Genomic DNA, 21,992 nt, shown 5'->3' on the forward strand with positions numbered 1-21,992 from the left:
AAATGAGAACCCTCTGCTATGTGTCTTTCTATCTTTCCCGGCTGAAAACCAGACACAATATAAGGACATATTCAGGCTTTTCAGGAGTCACGCGAAACAATCCAGTTTTTTTTTGAAATCCAAAACGCTGGATTGAAATTGAAATCAACCGCCGGATTTTCGATCATGTGAATGCGCCATTTCACAATCGCATCAATAATAAGAAGGAGGGGGGGGGATAAGAAATGACAAATGGTTTGATCGGGCAGTTTGCAGGGAGGAACGAGACCGATGCGTGCGCTCATCAAAGTGGAAGCTAATTGGCTCCTGCAGGAGAGAAGTGCTTCATGGGAAAATGGCCGCCTCAATGACAGAGCAAAGGCGCTGAGTCAAGAATTTAGTGAGAGACCGCAGCCCGGCAGAGGAAACCGTGGAGAAACACTGCATTCTGGCCACAGTGTCAAGGCTTTTTGTCTCCCTGCAGCTCCTCACTAACAGATCCATGCACAGAGTGAACCGCCATGTGACTAAATGTGTGCATTACCTGTAGAAGAGCAGTGTTTACCAAGCAGAGGAGCCTCAGGGTTTGGTTGGAGCCCAGATCTTTTTTATTGTGTGTTTTCCATTCTGGTATACAGTTGTTTGAACCATTTTTGTCAATTGTTTTTGCCATTTAATCATCTCCAATTAAATTACGTCAAATTAAGCTGAATCCTAGCCACAAAACACTTTTCTTTGTTTTATTTAGGTAAGTTAAAACCTGTAAACGTGTTTAGTTTCTAGATGCTGCCACCAAACGCAGAAGGAGCTGTTTGTTTTATTGATATTGAATTGAATGTATGACCCAAGATTTGCAAATCATCTCAGTTTATTTACATAGTGCCGAGGGCTGTAGTCGACTGAAGACATTCCCTGCAGTGCTGGACGATTAGTCGACTAAAAGGGACAAAAGCTTTTAAAGTATCTCCATGATCTGCCAAATATCTGACCTTAAACTGCACTCACTTCTCTAACGGCTCACGCAAAGAGCAACTATTTACAAAAAACTACTTGGAAACAGTGTAAGAAAAGACAGCGTAAACTAAGAACACTGAATATCTGCATTAAAATGTATTCTGTTTCTTGTTTGTTGTTTATTTATAAGGGAAAAAACACACATTCTCTCACTTTTTTAGAGCTGCGATTTCTATTTTTCCCACTAATTCAGTGCAGTTCAAAGTTCAAATACCACAATGTATTATTTTGATTTGAGGAAAAGTAACTGCACTCTGAACACCGCCAAAGGAGAGAGTAACCGGTACCTGAGTGCAGTAACTTTTATGTACCTTTCGGTTACTTCCGAACACTGGACCTGAAGTATCTGAGCTCAAACAACTGCAATCAACGACTATTTACAAAAACATACTTGAAAACTGTGTATTAACATGTAAAAAAAAAGAAAATGCAGAATAAACAAGCTCGCTCCGTGTCTCAATAAAACGATTAATCGACCAACAATCATTTCGCTCGACTAAAACACCAGGGGCCGATCGATCGAAAAGCAAAGGTTCTAAAGCGGCCCTGATACTTTGTGAGGTTTTAGTATTTGTGTGTGTGTTCTGAAGCTTTGTTTGAAGTCCACATGAGCAGATAACCTGACTTATACTGACTGCAACGAGAGGAGGACGAGGGGGGGCTGGACGTTGACTTGGTGGTCTTCTGCTGCTGCTGCTGCTGCTGGTGATGCAGTGGGTGGAAGGGGGTTGTGACAGGTCGCAGGGGTCAAGGCAACCAGCGCCCGCCCCTCGCCACCTATTGGTCGCCGGCGCTGATGAGCCGCTCGCCGCTTTGAAGCCCAGAGGTGCACGGATTCCACCAGGGACATGGGGATTGTAGCACGTCGTTTGGAAGACGGTTTTGGCGAGACGGTCCTAAAAAAAAAGAAGATGGAGAGGGCTGGCTGTGCTGGTCGTTACCGGGAATGCGGGCGTTTGTGTTGATGTCCAGTGTGGGCTGGTAGTGAGATTACAGACAGGCAGGTGACAGGGCAGCCTCCGGTGACCCTCGAGACGGCAAGGAGCCATGTTAGGGCTGAGTGTGGAGGAGGACGTGGATCAGTGCTGGAGTCGTGCTCGCATCCATCCTCAAATAGAGCCAAATACACATGAAAGTTAAACATAAAACACAACACTAGGGATGTCAAGATTGTTCAGGTCGAAAGATAATAGTCAGAACCAAAAAATAATAATCGTGACAATTTTAGAAGCAAAATGAAGTCTTTTTAGTTCAATCTATAGTCCTAAAATAGACTTCAATGTCAAGAACGTTTTTATCCGACTGTTTTTGTCATGTTTGACTTTATTTTGTCTTTCAGAAAGTGAATAATCGCAATATGTTTTTCTCACAATAATCGCAACACTAACATTTTGTATCGTGACAGCTACAAAACACAAATGCGTAACAATAAATTATGACAATTACAATGGTGTTACACTCAAACGGTACATAATTAATACAAAATTCCTTTTAAAATAATTTGTGATAAAGCGTCACCATTTTTGTAAACATCTGCCTTTTTTTCTTCTAGCTGCCAGCGAAAACAATTAGAGAAATGTATGAATTATGTTACTCACAATTTGGTTGTGTGTCTTTTCCTCGTTGCTGTGCTTGTCCTGTGGCTCGGCGACTGGGCTGCAGCACATTTACAGGGCAAATTTACTTCCATCGCTCATGTGTCCAAAGTTTCTTCCATAAATGTTGCAGTTTTGTTGCTTCTGTCTGTGTCTCATCACAGTCCCAGCACCTTTACAAACGCGTCACTCTAATGTCTGCTGCGTTATCTTTTAATACCGCATTAGGTCCACAAAATGTCCCAAAGAAAACTCATCATAGTGCTTGCCGACAGTAGTGGTTTGAGGCCTTGCACCGCTGTGTCGTGGGTTTGATTCCCGGCCTTGATTGTTTGCTGAATGTCTCTGTCCTCTCTCTCCCCGTTTCACAGCTTTCCTGCCAAATAAAGCATGAATGGCGCACACAAAAGCACATTAACATGACAGGGGAATGTCATAAGGCAGATATATTTAATAGTAGCATTAGTATAGTTGATTAACACAAGGACCAAACCAGAGGATGGACTTTTGGAATAACTGATGCTGCATTACACGGAAGGTTTTCGCTATAGTTAAAAACTTTGGAGCCATTTCGTAGTACACTGATTATAATGTTAGCACTGATAGACTGTCCTATAAGTAGCGAATAAGTCGAAGTCTGAAATATTGCAACAGCAAACTCAATGTGTGGTGATTTCTGAAAGAGTTCCTGTGCATTTCTCCCTATAAGTTTCAGCTTCCTGCTTCATGCAACATTTTGAGGACTTTTATCCCTTTAAAAAGATGTAATATTTCTTAAGGCAACGGCCCTTATTACTCACCAGTCTGAAACCCATGGATTAAAAAACAACAACATTATTTCCAGCTAATTTACAAAATGAACAATGAACTTTTCTGCCATTTCTTATTCGCCCTTCCAAAAATCTACCAATTTTTTAGTTTTTTATGTCTTTTTCCCCCACATGTGAACTACTTGGACGTGTCCATCAAACCCGCCCTTACATTTGGGGCTGGCTCAAGTCTTTACATTAAAAGCGCCTGTGAGTGACTGGGCCATGATTGATCGTCTCCCTCTCTTCCTTTAATCATGTATTGACCTCAGATTTTTTTTTTTTTTTTTTTTCCTAGGGACCTTGCATGTGTTAAATTTATGTAACGGCCCTGTTCTCTTTTACCTGCGCCCTTCCTCCAGCAGCACTGGCCCCGGCGCCGCGGCGCAAAGAGCGCGCGCGCGGAGCCGTCCGGTGGCGCGGGTCATTTGGAAAGTGCTGGTATTTATTGGCCCATTCTCGTGTTAATAGCGGTTCTCTTTCCCCCCCTTGCTCTGCTCCTCTGTGCCGCAGCCAACCAGGCGTCCCGGGCTTGTTTAAGTGGGGCCTGTCCTGCCTGGGCGCGGGTGGATCCCCTCTGGCCCTGCGCCCTTTGACCCTTTGTGCATTCCGTATGTAAAGTGAGGAATTCTTCTGAACTTCACGTAATGGGCGTGCGGGGTTTTTTGTGTGTGCTTTTCCCCCCTTTTCCATCCTCTCTGAGTCTGTTTGATCGTAGGAAAGTCACCGTACGCGCTGCTACTGTTGGTTGTTTCGTGCCCGGTTTGTTCAAAAAAAAATCGATGTCTCGCGGAGGAGGACGAGGGCGCGCGGCTTCAATTGCCTCCTTCACTAATCCTCTGGGGTCGTGACTAATTGATTTAATGGCGGATGTGAAGCGGTGGCCGTGTGGAAGAGGTGGAGGAAGTGGAGTTAGGAGGCTACACTTCTGCTGGATGCGTAATGAAACCCAGACGCACGAGGGAAGCGCGAAGTGATTTGAACATGTTTGATACGCGAAATATGGTGTGTTTTTGACTGCGCGGCGTGGGGTCCATCTCACCTTTGCAAACAGGCAGGGAGCGGGCAGCCTTCAGAGACAGTCTAGGTGTTTTTTCTTACGTATACACGGTCACGTGTCACGGTCAGGGGTTTATTTACCCACACCTTATGTATCAATTGGTTTATTACTATGTCACTGATACATATGAATAGAAAAATCCGTCAAACGGGAGAAAAACGTGAATAATTAAGATGATCTGCCATGTCAATGATTGAAGAAATGACATAATTTGCACTCCCAGAATTACCGTAGGGCTTACAATAATGCTAAATATGTATTTTTTTTATAATTAAAGAATGAAAACCAAATCTTGTAGCTGATCACAATGGACACAATAAAGGAACTTGTTTTAGTCTCCAAAATTAATACAAATCAAATGATAAAAAATATGAAGCATGGTGTTTAAAAATACTCCACATACTACACCTGTAGTTAAAGCTCACCTTTTGTATGATTTTTTTATTTTATTTTTTAATTAAAAAAATAAATAAAGTGATGTTTTCTTTACCCCTGATGTGTAACTTGAATGATTGGTTGATTGAACTTGATTGGTCTGTTGCAATAAATAAAGGTGAAACTTTGTAGTTAGGAAATACTTTTTTTCTTTCTTTTTTTTTTTTTTTTTTAACAAATATTTGACCTGAACTATGTGAGGAAGTGTAGCCTATTGCACAGATCAAAGGAAATCTAAACTCATGACTCCTTTTTGGAATGATTTATAGCAGCACTATGTTTGTTGTTGAAATCATATAAGTTGTCCTTAAAAGTATATTGGTTATTTTGGAAATGTATGAAAATAATCACAAATCCATCCATCCATTTTCTACCGCTTGTTCCCTTTCGGGGTCGCGGGTGACTGGAGCCATTCCCAGTGACTTCGGGCCTTAGGCGGGGTACATCCTGGACAGTGGCCAACTCCTCGCAGTAATCACATATCGATACATCTATTTTTTTAAAAAAACATCTATTTCTTATAAACTGTTGCATGTTTGTTTCATAGGAACTTAAGACCTGGACATCACTTATTGAAATGATACTTAGGGATTACTCTCTGCAAAGTGAGGACTGTATTTGAAGTGACACAACAGTGGTAAGAGGCGTCCCTGTCTTCTCATTAACCTGATTGTCTTGTGCCACAGACTTGGGCCGGATCAGAGGTTTGACCTGGACCTGCTGCAGGACGAGATGATGAACGCAAAGGTGAGGCTCCTCTGCCGTCTGTGCTGCAGGATAGTTGTGTGTGTGCCTTTGGAGACAGAGCTGTAAAAAAAAGAGAGCCGTGCCACCCACACAGCTGGAATGTCATGCATGCGATCCATAGAGTCTGTTTCAAGAGAGGGCCGCGGGGGGAGGGGCAGGAGACATTGGACTGGGGCTCTTTCCCTGCTCCCCGTGGGGTCCCTCGCTAAAACCATGGCTGCATCGTTGTCCGCGTGAACAGAAAGTGAGCAAAATGACAAAGCATAAGTTGATATTGTCATTGATAGTGGGCCGTTGTATGCGTGGCGGGCCGTCCTGTGTGTGTGACTGTTCAAACGGGTGGAGGCGAGGGGGGCCGTGTGCACATATAGATGCCAGAAGGAGCGATGGGGGTTGGGGGAGAGGTTAAAGGCCACAGGAAGAAAGGAGGTACGTTTTCGGAGGATGGGAGGTTTGTAGGAAAAAAAAGAGAGAGGTGAAGGAACAATACGGCCCATGTTTAAAAGCCTTTTTGGAGGAGCCCCCGGGACGTCCCATAGGCACCGGCAGCAGAGGGCCCCTGCTCTGAGCCTGGGCCATGTGGGACCCCTCACTCACACAAACACCACAAATAGTATCAAGAGTCTGACTCCTGCCCAACACCTCGGCTGTTCTCCACTGACACTGCAAAAGGGTCTATCCACAGGCTCAGATGTTTACCAGAAACATTCTAACTTTTTATTATTTACTTTCTCGCCCATCCAAATTTTGAACTAATTACTGAGATGCCATTATAGAAAAGTGTATATTTGTTAATTCAAGCATCTCCAAAATAAAAATGGAACAAAACGTTTTCATAGTTCAAAACAATTTTAAATGAATGGATGAAGTTAAACGAATTATGGGTTTTTAATTACCAAATCTGTAACTTACACAAACGAACACAAAACGTAACGCCATATATATATATATATATATATATATATATATATATATATATATATATATATATATATATATATATATATATATATATATATATATATATATATATATATATATTATATATATATTATATATATATATATATACAGTAGGCCTGCATTTCTTGATGTCTTTATATGTTTGCCAGTCAAGAGTTTTCTTGATGTTACATAAATATGATTTTACATGTTCATTTATCAATAGTTAAACATTTAAACTGTGAAATCTCTTAAGCTTGAGTGTCGTTTGATGTGAAGGCATATTACGTGCAGCTTCTACTGTCGTTGGACTGGGACAGGACTCCTGGACAGAAGGTGTGCAATACAGTCTGGAACGGATGATGACACTGTATAATTAGATTAGTAAATGTCTCTGATCTCGGAGGTGAACTGTGTGTGAAACTCTGTCGTGTCCCAAACGGGACGTGCAGACCCCGCCCCCACATCAAACAGCTTTCTTTGCGACTGGCTGCACAATCAGATCCTTCAGAGTGGGGAGTGGTGGGCCCTGTCCCACTGGATAATGCCATTACTTCAGCTCCTCTGACCAGGAATGCCAGATTTCACAGGCCACTACATTCTCCTCGGTGTCAATCAAAGCTCCGAGGCGTGCTCTGGACCAAGGGCCATCACCCGAGGGTGCAGCACCTCTCAGACCTTCAGGACCTCACCCAGTATAAACCAGGAGGTTAAGAAGATAGAGAAACTGTGAAGGACTTCATGCATTTGATCAGATCATCATTTGGCACATGACAATAGGAATTTAGTCATAAAAGTTGGTTTTCAAGTTTTCAAGATGTAAAAACTTGTCCAGTACTTTTAAAGTTAATTTGACAGGCTATACTATTTACTCAAATATAGTCATAATTATATTTAAGATTATACAAAAGGTTTATGCACATTTTTGTGATTATTTCATTTTTAGGTTGTTGCTGTACAATCATGTTTTAAATGCATATATTATATATTGCAAATATTTAACAGTTCTAATTGGTTCTCCTTCTCCTCTCACTTTAAAAAATACTGGCAGCTCATACTTTTTTCGATGCAAGCAAATAGATAATATAAAAACACTTCTACTGGAGTTTAAGCAACCACTGTCATCATTACAACCTTTTTAAATAGTTTTTTATATTGTTGAGTAATTCATTTCTGTGGATTCTGATGTAGTACTGTCACTGTTACCCGTACTGTATACACAGCTCTAATTTACACAATAATTATTATTTACAAATAAAGACTAATATGTACTCCCTGCACTTTGGATTAATTTTAGAACTCAATGTGACAGTATTTTCAAACGTTTTTCTTTATTTATTTATTTTTTCCCCATAAATCTACATTGAACTACTGTAAAACTATGATGCATATTTATCACAGGTTTTAATCCACCAAACAAAGCAATAATTTGAAAAACATGAAAACCTGTAGTATGTTCTTTAAGTACAACTCCTAAATGTCTTTTTAAAACTCAGATGTATTAACTTGGAATTAAACAGGCTGAAAAACAAGAATCTTAGCAAGAACTTAAAAACACACAAAATCCTTCTAAGTATAGGCCTATTTACTGAAATTAAGTGACTAATAATCCAGTTTTTCCTGACCTAAACCCTTGGAACCAGGCTGTGACACTCTTCTATCCTCTGTAACGAAACACTTTTAGATCTGAACAGATTTGCGACAGTTACTCTTTTTATTTTTTTTATTTTTTTTGCCCCCAAAAAACATTGAATATGCTATTGTGAAAGCACCCTTAGCACCCTTAGTGGCCCTAGCCTTAAATGAAAGGTGATCTTAAACGGAACAGCTGGTCGATTGTATTGACTTTATCTTTGACTATTAGAACCAGATCGTTCACGCTTTTGTTACAATTGTTCCTTCTGCTGCATTTCAATCTGCCCCAGCAGTGACTCGGCACTGTCCAGTCTAATCATTAGTTTGTTACAGGGTCCGAGTTCAGAGAAATTTGTGAATGGGACACAGTTAAACAGGTATTTGCTGCGCGCAGTGACGCGCCGCTCGCGTCCAGCCAATCAGCGCGGCGCAGCGCACGTCCAACACGCCGCGCACAAACCAATGGATGGACAAACAGCAAAGACTAGCGCAGGGAGAGGCCAATCAGCGGGAGGCATGCAAACGAGGAATCCGCTCCGGCAGCCTCTGAATGTCAAGTAGTCAAAGATGGAGTCCGGATCTGGAGGCCGTGTGGAGCATTGCAAGCCTTCTCCGAGCTATTCAGGCTGCGGCGCCTTTCAGCTCCGATTGGAACGCGTTCTCGGAGCTGAGGCGCCGAGGAGCCGAGAAGCAGCGCTGCGCCCAGTGCGGTTTGTGTGTAACGCAGCTTTTCTTTGTTTTATGGACAACTTTTTCCTTCTGCTCTTGTGCTTGTAACGGATCGTCCCTCCCATGGCCACATACTATGCGTGCTGGAGAGAGAGGTCTGCCCGCTCCACTTGTAGCCTGCTCAGGCTCCGCTGCCACACGCAAACTTGGAAGTTGCACCAGGATCGAGAGCTTATTTCCACAAACGAGAGTTGAGGTTGGAAGCTCGCTACAAAACTCACGTGGACGCGGTGCGTGCTTTGTGGACACCTTACGCACCATTGCCTCTTATCTTGTGTATGTTCTCGTTTGCACCGTGCATTAGTGAATCTCACTGTGAATAGGTTACATGTTGGTCTCATGCGCTGTTGTGCAATCTAACAAGTCGTCAGTGAAGAGTGCGCTGGAAGAGCAGAACGTAAAAGGCCTAGAGGCCTGTCAATAACGTATATAAGGTAGATAAATGTGAAGAACAGGTACATTGTGTACATTATGTGTCGCATTGGTGCTATTTTCGGGGTCTAGTGCGTATAATTGGTTCAGAAAAACAAGTAAAGAGGGCTCCGGAAACCTTAGCCTGCTGCGTTTTTTCCCTCGCTCTAATGGTATAGATTGTGTAGGTTGTGTAACAGCGCAGTAACTGTGCAAACTTGCACGCGAACACTGCTTCAAACGTCTTTTTTCAACATTTAACCGTGGCTCATCGGCACTAAAGTAACTTTTCTAAAGTTTGGTGCAAGAAAATCGTTGTATAAGGAGAATGATGTGGTTTATTCTTTAGTGGTATGGCTGCTTTAGGTGTGGACAGCCTTTGGCTCCCTCAACCCCCCTCCCTACGCCCAGCCTCCCATTTCCCCCCAAATTAGAATGCATGTCATTCACTGTAGAGAATGGTATGGGCCCACATGCTGGGAAATTCCCATTCTCCCAGGGTGAGAGTAACCAACACTGTTTAATGTAGGAAGTTTATTTGACTCCAGTAGGCAGGACAGTGGCATTTGTCAAGTCTTTGTAAAATAGGTTCTCTGACTTCCAGCTAAAGGACTTCTTAGAAAAGTACTCTTGTGGAAAAAGATGACTACTTCCATTGGTTGCAGAGGCAGTGGAGATGTTGTTGTCCAGCGCCCTTTTTCTGTTGCACTACTGAACATTGGGGTGAGCAGTGCAATATTAAAAGGGCATTGGCTGATCAAACAGAGACTTAATGACTGCCTTGAACCCATCACCATCTCATCAAACCTGTTAGAGTTTTTCCATCGAAATGTCACATTACGGTTTTATTAACAACAACTGGTAATACAACGCATTTAGTAAGGCCCAATTACACATTTTGAGACACAAATTGTGGCTCATTTCTGTGTAATTTGACTTTGCCAGTAAGGAATGGCGGTCCCTGCGTCCACGTGCTGACACATGCTGAGGTCAGCTGCTTTGACAATGTTGCACTACTGTACCATCCATTCTAGCAGTGCAATAGTATTGTCATAGCATTTGGCCTGAGCTCATACTGTACTAATTGTATCAAAGATGAGAAGTTTTGTAATGAACTCCAGCCTGTGACTGATGGCTGACAGCAGCTGGTGGCACACAGCAGAGCCCCCTGCACTGTTTGCTTAGCTTTTATTTACAGAAGACACTGTCCACTTTGCTCACTCTAATTTAAAAGTGCATGCACCTTTATGAGCAACATACCACATTGCTGACATTTTTCAACCTACATCGCCTCAAGGCCTCCGGCACACACCAAGAATAGAAAAAGTAAAAACAAGACCACATCCTGTGTGTCTCAAGTTACAATTTTAAATGTATTGTCCAGGGCTGTTTCCCTTTGCTTTTCTTCGAAATAAAAATGTAAGTAATAACTTATTAAGATTAGTTTTAGGACTCGAGTAGCTAATAAAGTGTGGTGAGACTAAATGTGTATAAAAGGCATTCAACAGTTAAGTTACTATATATTTATATATAAATCAGTAGAATCTGCAGTACTTCACTTTCATGTGCAATGGTCAAGTCAGTAGAGAACTTTCTTAATGATTGACACACAAAGTCCTCAAACTTGACGGCCCTGTAAGTCTCTTCTGTGGACTTTGTCAGTGCATTCTTGTGTGTGTCTTCACCTGTGTGTGTTTTGTCATCAAACTGACCAGTGGGCGGGGGCTGTGGGGGGCGAGCATCCTCAAGGCTGCAGCAGGTCAAGGGGGGAAGGGACCTTAGCAAGGAATGCAGGAGCAGGCCTCTGCTTTCTTCCCATCTTTTCCCATCTTTAGGTGTCAACCCTCAACTAACCCCCCTATTTCTTTGTATGGGCTCTAGTTAAGCTTGTTGGTGAAATGTTTAACCAAAGTCCGACTGCAGTTACACTTAAGAAATTATTAAAAAACAGGACAGGAAGTAAAGTGGACTCCTTGCAGCTGTCCAGGTGGTTTGACTCCTGCCTGGCTCTAATAAAGGTTTTTCAAAGTGTGTAAAAGTTGACTTCACAGAGGTTTTGGAAGGAACACAGTCACTTGACTTGTGTGAAATTCAGCCCGGGTAAAGAACGTGACTTGTTTAGGCTTGCTTGCAATGCTTGCTGGGAAATGGTGGAATGTGTGGAATGGGGGCCGGTTATCTGAGCACAGAGAGTAGTGCAGAGCCAACATGTCAGCGGTGCCTCACACCAGTGTTTCATGTGAGGGATGCATAGTGACATCTGCAGTGCATTACAGCTCCACTGTGGCCTCAGGAGCACACCTCAGGCAAACCAACAGCCCGGACCTCAACTACTGTAACCATTATGTCTTATTTTCATTTTCAATAAATAAAGAAATGAGAGAAAAAGCTTGTTTGTACACTTGTGCCTTTGACTTGTACATTGAAAAATGACAAATGATTGCAAACTGATCAGACTTAGAAAATGAACATCCTCCACCATCAAAATAATAATAATGTGATTATAACATAGACTACGACAACATGGTTCCATGAATAAAGCCACTTTTATAGAATGATTTATGATTTCCAGCTTGAAAAGTTAAGCCTGGGCCTGTGCAAAGTTGACTTGTTAAATATGAAGTACACTTGATTTGCAGATGCTTCTACAGATCTGGTTGTGTTGATCAGAGGAACAGCTTTAAAACGTGTATGTTTGAAAAGTATACATTAATAAAAGAAACCAAACCAAAAAAGCGTTTGATTTGATAACAACAGGACCACATTTTAGAATAGTTTGGAAAAAGGGATTACCCTGTTTTGAAAGATTGATGCAGGTGCAGTTTGAGTACAAGGTCGGAGTTCAGAGAAATGAAGACCTTCCTGTGTGCCTGAAATTATCAAGGCAGCTGATAAAACAAAGTGAGTGCCTCAGCTTTTCACTGAGACTATGGTCCAGGGAGATAAACTTAGTCCGTAAGCCTGAGCCACTCTGCAAAACTAATACTGCTGAGCCTCAAGCAACAGTTTATCCAGGTGAAGAACACAGTGATGAGTGAAGAGCTGAAATAGCCCTGAGGAAATGAAATCATCCTGGAAACCGGAGGAGGTGGCAGTGTGTGCAAGGGGTGCATCCTCCCGGCTTGACCTGTATTCATCCAACAACCTCAAAGAGCACTATGTATTCACACACAACATGTGCTTAATTACTCTTTCATCTTTCATCCAAACGTCACTATGAATGATGCAGCCTATCACCATTTACACCGTGGCTCTATCTGTCTCAGACCGTGAGAATAACAGTTGATATTCTGCCCTGCTGGTCTGTGCTTGTACTCATGTTCTTATTGAAAAAAAAAAAAAAAAAAAAATGCCGGGGGAGATTTAGAAACAGCAAATTCCTGAACACCGTGTCCTGGTAAAGTTTAGTCTGATGGAGCAGCTCAGCAGATAGCAGCAGGTGTCTGTCTGTCCCACACTCCAGCTACAGACAACACGGAGACACGGTTCAACACAGGGCATGTTTTATACAAATGTATTCGACCCATTCTCAATAATAAATACTTGCGCATTCGTTTCACGTTGGAGCACAGAACACTGGGCTGACGGGGCACACTGCCACCTGCTGGGGAAGAAGCAGACTGCAGTGTATGGACACGTTTAGAATCCAGTCCACTTTATTTCTAGAGCACGTTTCACAAACAAAGCCTTTTCCAAAGTGCTGCACAAGTTAAATAAAACCATGAAATAGGATACAACTGTATATCATAATAAAAACAAGAGTCAAATTATTAATAAATATATAAAATAAAAATAGAATACAACAGAGGACAGTTTAACACACAAATTAACAAACGTTCTTGTATAAATATGTGAATATCATTATCGATTCTCGTAGATCAATTTAGCAAGCACATTTTGCCAATATATTGTTCAATGCAAATGCGAATGGGCAATTGTATATTAAAAACGAACAAACATACTTCTGTTTGTTAAAGGCCTGTGTCCAGCAGAGGGAGCTATTTGCTGTGAAGAACTAGCATAAGCCTTAGAAGGATTAAGGAAAGTTGATTGCATTTTTCAGCTTCATGTGATACAAAAATAGGCGGTTTTGTTGATGTTGTGTTCAGAAAAGCTGGAAAAAGCCTGGGGCGTTTTCTGTCGAAGTCGTTTCATGGGCCATCTGATAGAGAAGATGAACTGTGATTCAAAGTATTCTAGTTGAACTGGTTTGTGCTACAGGGGAAACTCACCAGGACTGGAGGGGCCAGGAATAGGTAGTTGCGTGGGTAGAACAGTAGGTTGATACAGGTGGTGGAGTATAAATCAGCATATCTAATTAGCTGACTGGCAAAGAGGGTTTGTCTGGCTCCACTGCGCAGCAGGCTGCCCATCTGACTGTAGGCTACGTCCATTCTATAGGTCAGCACCTGAGACCAAGAGTAAAATCAGCTTCATAGTGTTAAACATGGTCACGTGATCTAACAATGGCCTTGACATAATCCTTAATATAAATATATTTCATATTTGTGTGTTCAGGATAAAAACACACCTTCATTCGGTACTGAATGGCAAGAATCTCTGGATCTGTGCTGTCCACGTTTCTTTCCATGAAAAAATATGACATTAGTCGTTTTGTGTCATCATATTTTGCATTCTTCTGTGGCAAATACTGTATTATAAATACTGTGTTATACAATTTAAGGCTTCCAATCATACCACATACTCAATTGAATGTGGTGGGTTATTAACATGAGTGTTCATGATCTCACTTGTGAAGCTCTGCTAAGAAGACGTCCAGACGCTTGAGCTCATCAAACAGACCTAACACACACAGATGTTACAGTTGGGAATATTGTGACCTTTAGTTTAAATCCCTTCTTACCTCTCTTCTTTTCCCACACCTCTAGCTCTTTACTGAGCTCAGGTACCACCAGAAAGGTCTTCCAGCCCTGTCGCTTCTTGGATTTGAGGATATCACCAAAGATATGGTCTCCAACATAAAGGATGTCCCTCCCCTGGACATTTAGCAGATCACAGATAATGTCTGAGGAACCTGAAGACACAGACACGCAATCTGAACAAGAATCTAAGTAATCACAAGTCCAACTGTTCTCAGTGTGATTCACTTTTACATTACACAAAGTTACTTTTAAACCTAGTCAACATCTTATCATGTTACTACCTCCGGAGTACACTGTCCCGTGATGAAGATCCCCTGTGTAGGTCCCAATGCGCAGTTTTCCTGTGTCCTGTGTGAACACAAGCACCGTCATATTTCTGCTTATATATTGTCTAGATATGAACATATTTCTGATCATAATAACTGTATTCACACCGTGTCCACTTGTCTCAGAACTGTCCCCTCTCCAAAGAACTGTGGCTTCCTCGTGTCCACAACAATAAGATCAAAGTAGGAACGCCAAGGTTTTCTGGGACTGCCAGGCTAAGATAAATATAAAACTATACAGCTGACTCATCATCAAACACATGTTATTGTAATTGTCTCACCTCAATTGTAGTCTCTAAGAGGTATTTCATAATAGCCTGCACAAACACGGGATGTTAGACGTGGAATTAGAATGGATTTCATTACTGTAAAGAAAACTCACTTCTGTGTAACTGTAGTCACTGTTTGTTGCCAAAAACACTTTGGCCACTGCTTTAATTCTTGTCAACAAATATGGAAGATTTTGCTTAAAAAAATAAAAAAATTCAAAAAATATTTCCAAGCGATAATATACAATAATTTAACAATTTACTCACATTTTTTTCTACGTACTTCTCCAAATTCTTCATAGTTTGCTCCTTAAGGACACCCTGAAATTCAGTTATTTAATATAATATATAATATCATTATTATTACGTAAAATGTTTTTTCCAAATTAAAGAAAACAAAATGACTTTGTCATGGATGTAGTCCATAGCATCTCGTATATCCTGAAACATGCTTCTGAAGGTCATCATCAGGTCGCCATGTTTGAAACCTGTGGTTTGGCTGAAGTTCACACCAGTCAAAAAACCTTTACACAGTAAAAGTTGTTGGAAATGGGCAAAGATAAAAGCGGCTCACTGACTTTACATATCTGGTGCTTCTTGTGAAATAGTCCACGAGGCAGGAGTAGATGTACGTCTCTGTAGAGGTAAAGACAGCGCTCATTTATGGATGTACTCAAGATTCCAATGACAATTTTATTCAGTAAGTATTAACATTATAGTTATGGTTTTAAAAAAGTTTTAAAATTGAGAGCTATCAGAGAAGTTAAAGTCAGGTTTTTGTAGCATTTTAATACAGACTTGGAAAAAACTCCACCAGCACCCTTTAAGACACGCCCACCTCCACCAACACACCTTTAAGACACGCCTACCTCCACCAGCACCCTTTAAGACACGCCCACCTCCACCAACACACCTTTAAGACACGCCTACCTCCACCAGCACACCTTTAAGACACGCCTACCTCCACCAACACACCTTTAAGACACGCCTACCTCCACCAGCACCCTTTAAGACACACCCACCTCCACCAACACACCTTTAAGACACGCCCACCTCCACCAGCACCCCTTTAAGACACGCCTACCTCCACCAGCACACCTTTAAGACACGCCTACCTCCACCAACACACCTTTAAGACACGCCTACCTCCACCAGCACCCCTTTAAGACACGCCCACCTCCACCAGCACCCCTTTAAGACACGCCCACCTCCACCAACACACCTTTAAGACACGCCTACCTCCACCAGCACCCCTTTAAGACACGCCCACCTCCACCAGCACCCCTTTAAGACACGCCCACCTCCACCAACACACCTTTAAGACACGCCTACCTCCACCAGCACCCCTTTAAGACACGCCCACCTCCACCAGCACCCTTTAAGACACGCCTACCTCCACCAACACACCTTTAAGACACGCCCACCTCCACCAGCACCCCTTTAAGACACGCCTACCTCCACCAGCACCCTTTAAGACACGCCTACCTCCACCAACACACCTTTAAGACACGCCCACCTCCACCAGCACCCCTTTAAGACACGCCCACCTCCACCAACACCCCTTTAAGACACGCCCACCTCCACCAGCACCCCTTTAAGACACGCCTACCTCCACCAACACACCTTTAAGACACGCCCACCTCCACCAGCACCCCTTTAAGACACGCCCACCTCCACCAACACCCCTTTAAGACACGCCTACCTCCACCAACACACCTTTAAGACACGCCCACCTCCACCAGCACCCGTTTAAGACACGCCCACCTCCACAACACACCTTTAAGACACGCCCACCTCCACCAACACACCTTTAAGACAGGTTCACCTCCACCAACACCCCTTTAAGACACGCCCACCTCCACCAACACCCTTTTATAAAGTTATAACACTTACTGCTCTGCACATGAGGAGTATTTTACCATCAAAAAGCCACAAGTTTAAGATAAAACTAAAAGCTCATTAATTTGCTGCTCATGTTTGGTCGTTTATAAATTCTCAATGTTCAAATGATCAAATGTCTAACAATTTCAGTTTAAACTTAATGTAATGGAAAAAGAATGATGCCAATATTGAAATTGATTTGCTTATGTGCATATTTAATAGGACAATATATTCGATCAAAATGAACTAGTGGGCTATTATATTTTGTAAATATAAAGTTTTGCTCTGGAAAACAGTAAGACAAAGAACAAATAGCAGACTTTTGACAGATTTGTAAAGAAAATAAAATGATGAAATATCAGTTTTACCCGACAGATTGAAGAGAGTGTTGAGATTGTAGAAGCGGTCAGTGTCATGCCTCTGAATAAACTTGTTGGGATAATATTTTATAATGCTATACCTAGAAAACATTTGACAACAACAAGAGCAACAGACATGAGAACAGTGCAAATATAAAAGTACAATGCATCCTCTTTACCCTTTTAGAAAGTAGAAGCCATGAGAGCAGACCAAAATATTCCCATTTGAATCCACTTTCAGGAGATTGCCATAAGTCTTGTCAATCACCAAACCTCTGATGGAAAAAAACAAACATAATACTTTTGAGACCTAAGTAATTAGATGTTGTACAGATCAATGGAGGCGACTGGAGGAAAAATGAAATAAACCATAAAACATTTTCAGAGATGATTCTAGGGTGGAAATTAAGAGCGTAAATTCAGCCTCGAAGACCTAACTTCACCCAACCTCCATCCACTGCTGCACCAGGGCTCCTGCTCCCAGCCTCAGTCAACACGCCCGAGTCACTCCCATAATAGATCCATGGTTACTCCTCCCCGTTGCACCTCCTCTGCTCCCAATCAGCCCACAGTCTGTCCCAAACCCTCTGTGCTGCGACTCCCCATCTCCTCCTCCTCTGCATCCCTTACATCGTCCTCATCAACCTCTTTACCCTCTTCCTCATGTCTTCCACCACCAGTCTCCAGGCCCAGGGGGAAACATCTAATACAATTCTATTATGGCACGCCCATAGTCACAACATCTTCTGCCGAGGTCTGAGCTCCTAATAAACCATGTGATAAGCTTGCTAAATGCTTCTTTTGGGGTTTTTTTCTGAATCTCTCCAGAAAGATTCAGTTAGTTTTCTTTTCCATTATAAAAGGTGGGGAAATAAAAAAAAAATCCAACCTCCTAATTGTATTTGAGAATCACAAAAAGTAGTAAACACAAAAAAAAAAATATTTGTTGTAATATTTGTGGTATTTGTCCAATAAAACCTAAACATTTGACTTTTGCCTTCATCAAAAATGCAAAGTGTCTGTCATAACATCTAACGAATGAACAAATAATGTAAACTAAAATATTTGTTATATATATTTAGACCAGGCTCTGATATCACTCACATCTGAGTGGTTTTCATTTGCCAAACCACCGCTTCCAGTTACTTTTGTTTATTTATTTACTTATTTATTTCTAGTGTTGTGTGCGAGTGCAGAGTACCGTGTGGGGAAGCTGGGGTCGTAGGTGTAGCGCAGCAGCTCGTGAGGGTAACCCATGGACACCAGTCTGTCTCTGATCATCTCAAACCCCATGTTTTCAAAGTCAGGTGACTTGTAAACTGAGGCAAAAATCATCTATTATAATCCATGTGGCACAAGTTATTCACGTACAGTGGTTTACTTAATGTACTTACTTGCCAATGTGTAGTCCATGTCAAAACCATAGCATTTGATGTTTTCTAGTGTCAAACTTCTGTTCACAAAGATCCTGTGCCAAATCACACACAACATGCATTTACAGTGTTTAACACTTGGGAAAATTACACATATTATTTTTTATATATTTTTTCATCCAGTTTTCACTTGGTGTTTTAGTAGCATTCTCTACTGTTCCAAGGTTATTGTTTACCATACACTTTAAGCATAAAACAGGTTAATTTGCTGATTTTTTATATACAATCCTCCCAAACCTGGTGTGACTATAGCCTTTAAACGTCTTTGTGGTACTTTCTGTGAGGCAGTCACAAAAATAGTTTTTGAGAGTGGCAGAATTGTTGAGTTTCATAAGCCTTTGTGAAGACTGACCAGCTGAGACCGATTGCAGTAAGAGTATCAGTATTCATTTTTAAAGTTTCCATCCATCCATCTTCTTCTGCTTATCCGGGGCCGGGTCGCGGGGGCAGCAGTCTAAGCAGGGACTCCCAAACTTCCCTCTCCCCAGACACTTCTTCCAACTCCTCCGGGGGGATCCCGAGGCGTTCCCAGGCCAGCCGAGAGACATAGTCCCTCCAGCGTGTCCTGGGTCTTCCACAGGGCCTCTTCCCAGTGGGACATGCCTGAAACACCTCGGGGAGACCGAGGGGGGCGCCCAGGAGGCATCCAGAACAGATGCCCGAGCCACCTCAGCTGGCTCCTCTCAATGTGGAGGAGCAGCGGCTCTACACCGAGCTCCCCCGTGTGACTGAGCTCCTCACCCTATCTCTAAGGGAGCGCCCAGCCACCCGGCGGAGGAAACTCATTTCAACCGCTTGTATCTGCGATCTTGTCCTTTTGGTCATTACCCAAAGGTCAGGACCATAGGTGAGGTCAGGAACGTAGATTGACCGGTAAATAGAGAGCTTTGCCTTTCGGCTCAGCTCCTTCTTCACCACAACGGTCCAATGCAGCGACTGCATCACTGCAGACGCTGCACAAATCTGACTGTCAATCTCACACTCCATCCTTCCCTCACTCGTGAACAAAACCCTGAGATACTTGAACTCCTCCACTTGGGGCAAGGATCCACCCGGAGAGGGCAAGCCGCCTTTTTCCGATCGAGAACCACAACCTCGGATTTGAAGGTGCTGATTCTCATCCCAGCCGCTTCACACTCGGCTGAAAATCGTCTCAGTGCATGTTGCAGGTCCGGGTTTGATGGAGCCATCAGGACAACATCGTCTGCAAACAGCAGAGATGAGATCCTGTGGTCCCCAAACCGGACACCCTCCGACCCCTGACTGAGCCTAGAAATTCTGTCCATAAACACAATGAACAGAACCGGTGACAAAGGGCAGCCCTGGCGGAGTCCAACATGCACTGGGAACAGGTCTGACTTACTGCCGGCAATGCGAACACAGCTCCTGCTCCGGTCATACAGGGACCGGACAGCCCTGAGCAAAGGGCCCCGGACCCGGTACTCCCGGAGCACCCCCCAAAGGACACCCTGAGGGCCTTCTCCAGATCCACAAAGCACATGTGGACTGGTTGGGCAAACTCCCATGAACCCTCGAGCACCCGATTGAGGGTATAGAGCTGGTCCAGTGTTCCACGACCGGGACGAAAACGACTGGAACATTTTTATTTGCTAAATCACTCTGAGAGAAAAAGACCAAAACAGTTAAATGGTTGTAAATAACCCATGTGCTAAGTAAAAGGTCCCAGAGGTCTGTCCGACTAAAACGTAAATAGTTTTATATGGTCTAATAATAGTTATTCGTGCACACTGTTGAATAAATCTGCAGCATCTGAAATACTTTGAGTCCATAGTCATGCATCAGCAATAGGAAAAAGAATATGGACTATGATTTTTTTTTACTTTTGAAGGTAATGGTCTTAAGATTTAGACTTGAATTTTGAAATGTTGACTTTTAGCAGTAGTTTCTCTTCTGTGTTGTCTGGAAGTGTGCTTGGGTGGAGGCTAAGATGTTATCACGCCTCTAGCCTCCAGCGCTCTCCAGCGCCACTTTCACAGAGGCTGTTATTACTTTTTAAAAGCTGTTGTCTTGTGCTGGTTTACTGCACGTCAGTGTCATTGGTGTTACTATGTACAGTTGAGTAATAATATAAATGATTCCTCTAGGTTTTTTATGACAAAAAGACATAAACTTTACTACACTGTAAACAGAAGCACTTTTAGGATTTGTCCTATTGATCGATTAAACTGGCACAAGAGAGATGAAAAAACACAGCAAACGTCCTGACAACATTTACACTGTTTATGAAAGATGATAAACTTGTTGGTCTAAGGCCTTAGGGACTTACTTTTGCTGGTAGATCCTTTTGGTCCTGTGCTCCTCAGGAGACACACTGACGTCAATGTCCACTGTGGCCATCGCGAGCAACCTCTTGGCCTTGTCCTTGTCCTAATGAGAGCTGGGCTTTACTAGTGCTTGTACATCCCTCAAAACATGTCCTTATTTTAAAGGGCATCTGGGTGTTTTTCTGTTTTAGTTGCAGCTACAGGCTCCTCCCCTGGGGGACACCATGTGTGTCATAGCTGTTAAAGGCTTTTGAATTTGAGGAGATTGTGTTATCAGACGCACACACACACGTGTGAAGGCTGCATGTCTGCGTCAGAAGTAAGAGTTTCCAAACCTTGCTGCGCTCATGTAGAAAATACTGAAATCACTGGATTTTTTTTATTGATTGATTGATTTGTTAATTATATCCATTTAATTATTGCCACTGTGGTGGTTTTAAACTATCTACTTTCAACATTGTATTCTCTTCTAATTGCTTTTTGATGGTGGCCTTGTATGTATGTGATAAAATGTAAATATATGATTATATTTGTGTGTTAAAAGTTATCTGCATCATTAGCCTGGGGGGAGGGAAAGGCATGTTTTTCTAATAACATGTGTGAAGATGTTGTAGAAGCAGCCGTGAGGAATGTTCCTCCCATCCTGGGGACCAGATGGGTAGAACATTCACCAAGGTTTTTATCTCTAAAGATAATACCAAAGGGTCGTAAAAGACAAGTGCCTTGATGTGAAGCTGACCAATGAGAAATGTGACCCGCCTTTTTATGTGTGATTTTAATAAAATGACTTGTAAGAGGGAGGAACGCTGAGAGTGATTTTGGAAAGTCGTTCAGGTTGCTTACAACATCTTGACTCGGCTAAGCCTTCCTCTCCCTTGCAAGCCACACAAAAGACTGATGTTTCTGTGTCGTTTAATATTCTAAGTTGAATTATGTTCTCTGACAGTTAAGTAATAGCATTGATTCATGTGTAATTTCTTGACAATGTAAGTGAATCTATGATGCAGCTGGACACTGAAAGGTCTAGAACTCTTCTGATAACCATCTATGACGCCTGAGTGTGCGCACACTGACTGCTAACAATTGAGGAAAAAACAGAACACTGCATCTTTGTTACGCTTCTTGACTTTGAACTCCTGACCTGGATTGGACTTGACTTTGAAAACACCTCATGTTCTTATGTTCCTGACATGAAAATTGT

The 21,992-nt window shown here is 42.4% G+C and overlaps 1 protein-coding gene across 1 annotated transcript; it reads right to left on the reverse strand.

Annotated features, from left to right (window-relative positions):
- Positions 1–12,841: 12,841 nt before the first annotated feature.
- Positions 12,842–20,999, reverse strand: nt5c2l1 (5'-nucleotidase, cytosolic II, like 1). The gene is made up of 17 exons (XM_072455371.1): positions 20,794–20,999; positions 18,468–18,541; positions 18,275–18,392; positions 17,253–17,348; positions 17,083–17,174; positions 15,412–15,469; positions 15,239–15,332; positions 15,101–15,154; positions 14,947–15,030; positions 14,846–14,881; positions 14,673–14,780; positions 14,520–14,586; positions 14,220–14,390; positions 14,107–14,158; positions 13,887–13,938; positions 13,588–13,764; positions 12,842–13,517 (listed from the first exon to the last, which is right to left on the reverse strand). Exons 1-17 carry the CDS (start codon positions 20,862–20,864, stop codon positions 13,461–13,463), a joined length of 1,461 nt encoding a protein of 486 aa, XP_072311472.1. The 5' UTR covers positions 20,865–20,999; the 3' UTR covers positions 12,842–13,460.
- Between the last annotated feature and the right edge of the window lie 993 nt (positions 21,000–21,992).

Source organism: Eucyclogobius newberryi, unplaced genomic scaffold, assembly GCF_026437365.1.
Source record: "Eucyclogobius newberryi isolate DKJ021-1_F unplaced genomic scaffold, fEucNew1.0.hap1 SCAF_2, whole genome shotgun sequence".
Taxonomy (NCBI): Eukaryota; Metazoa; Chordata; class Actinopteri; order Gobiiformes; family Gobiidae; genus Eucyclogobius; species Eucyclogobius newberryi.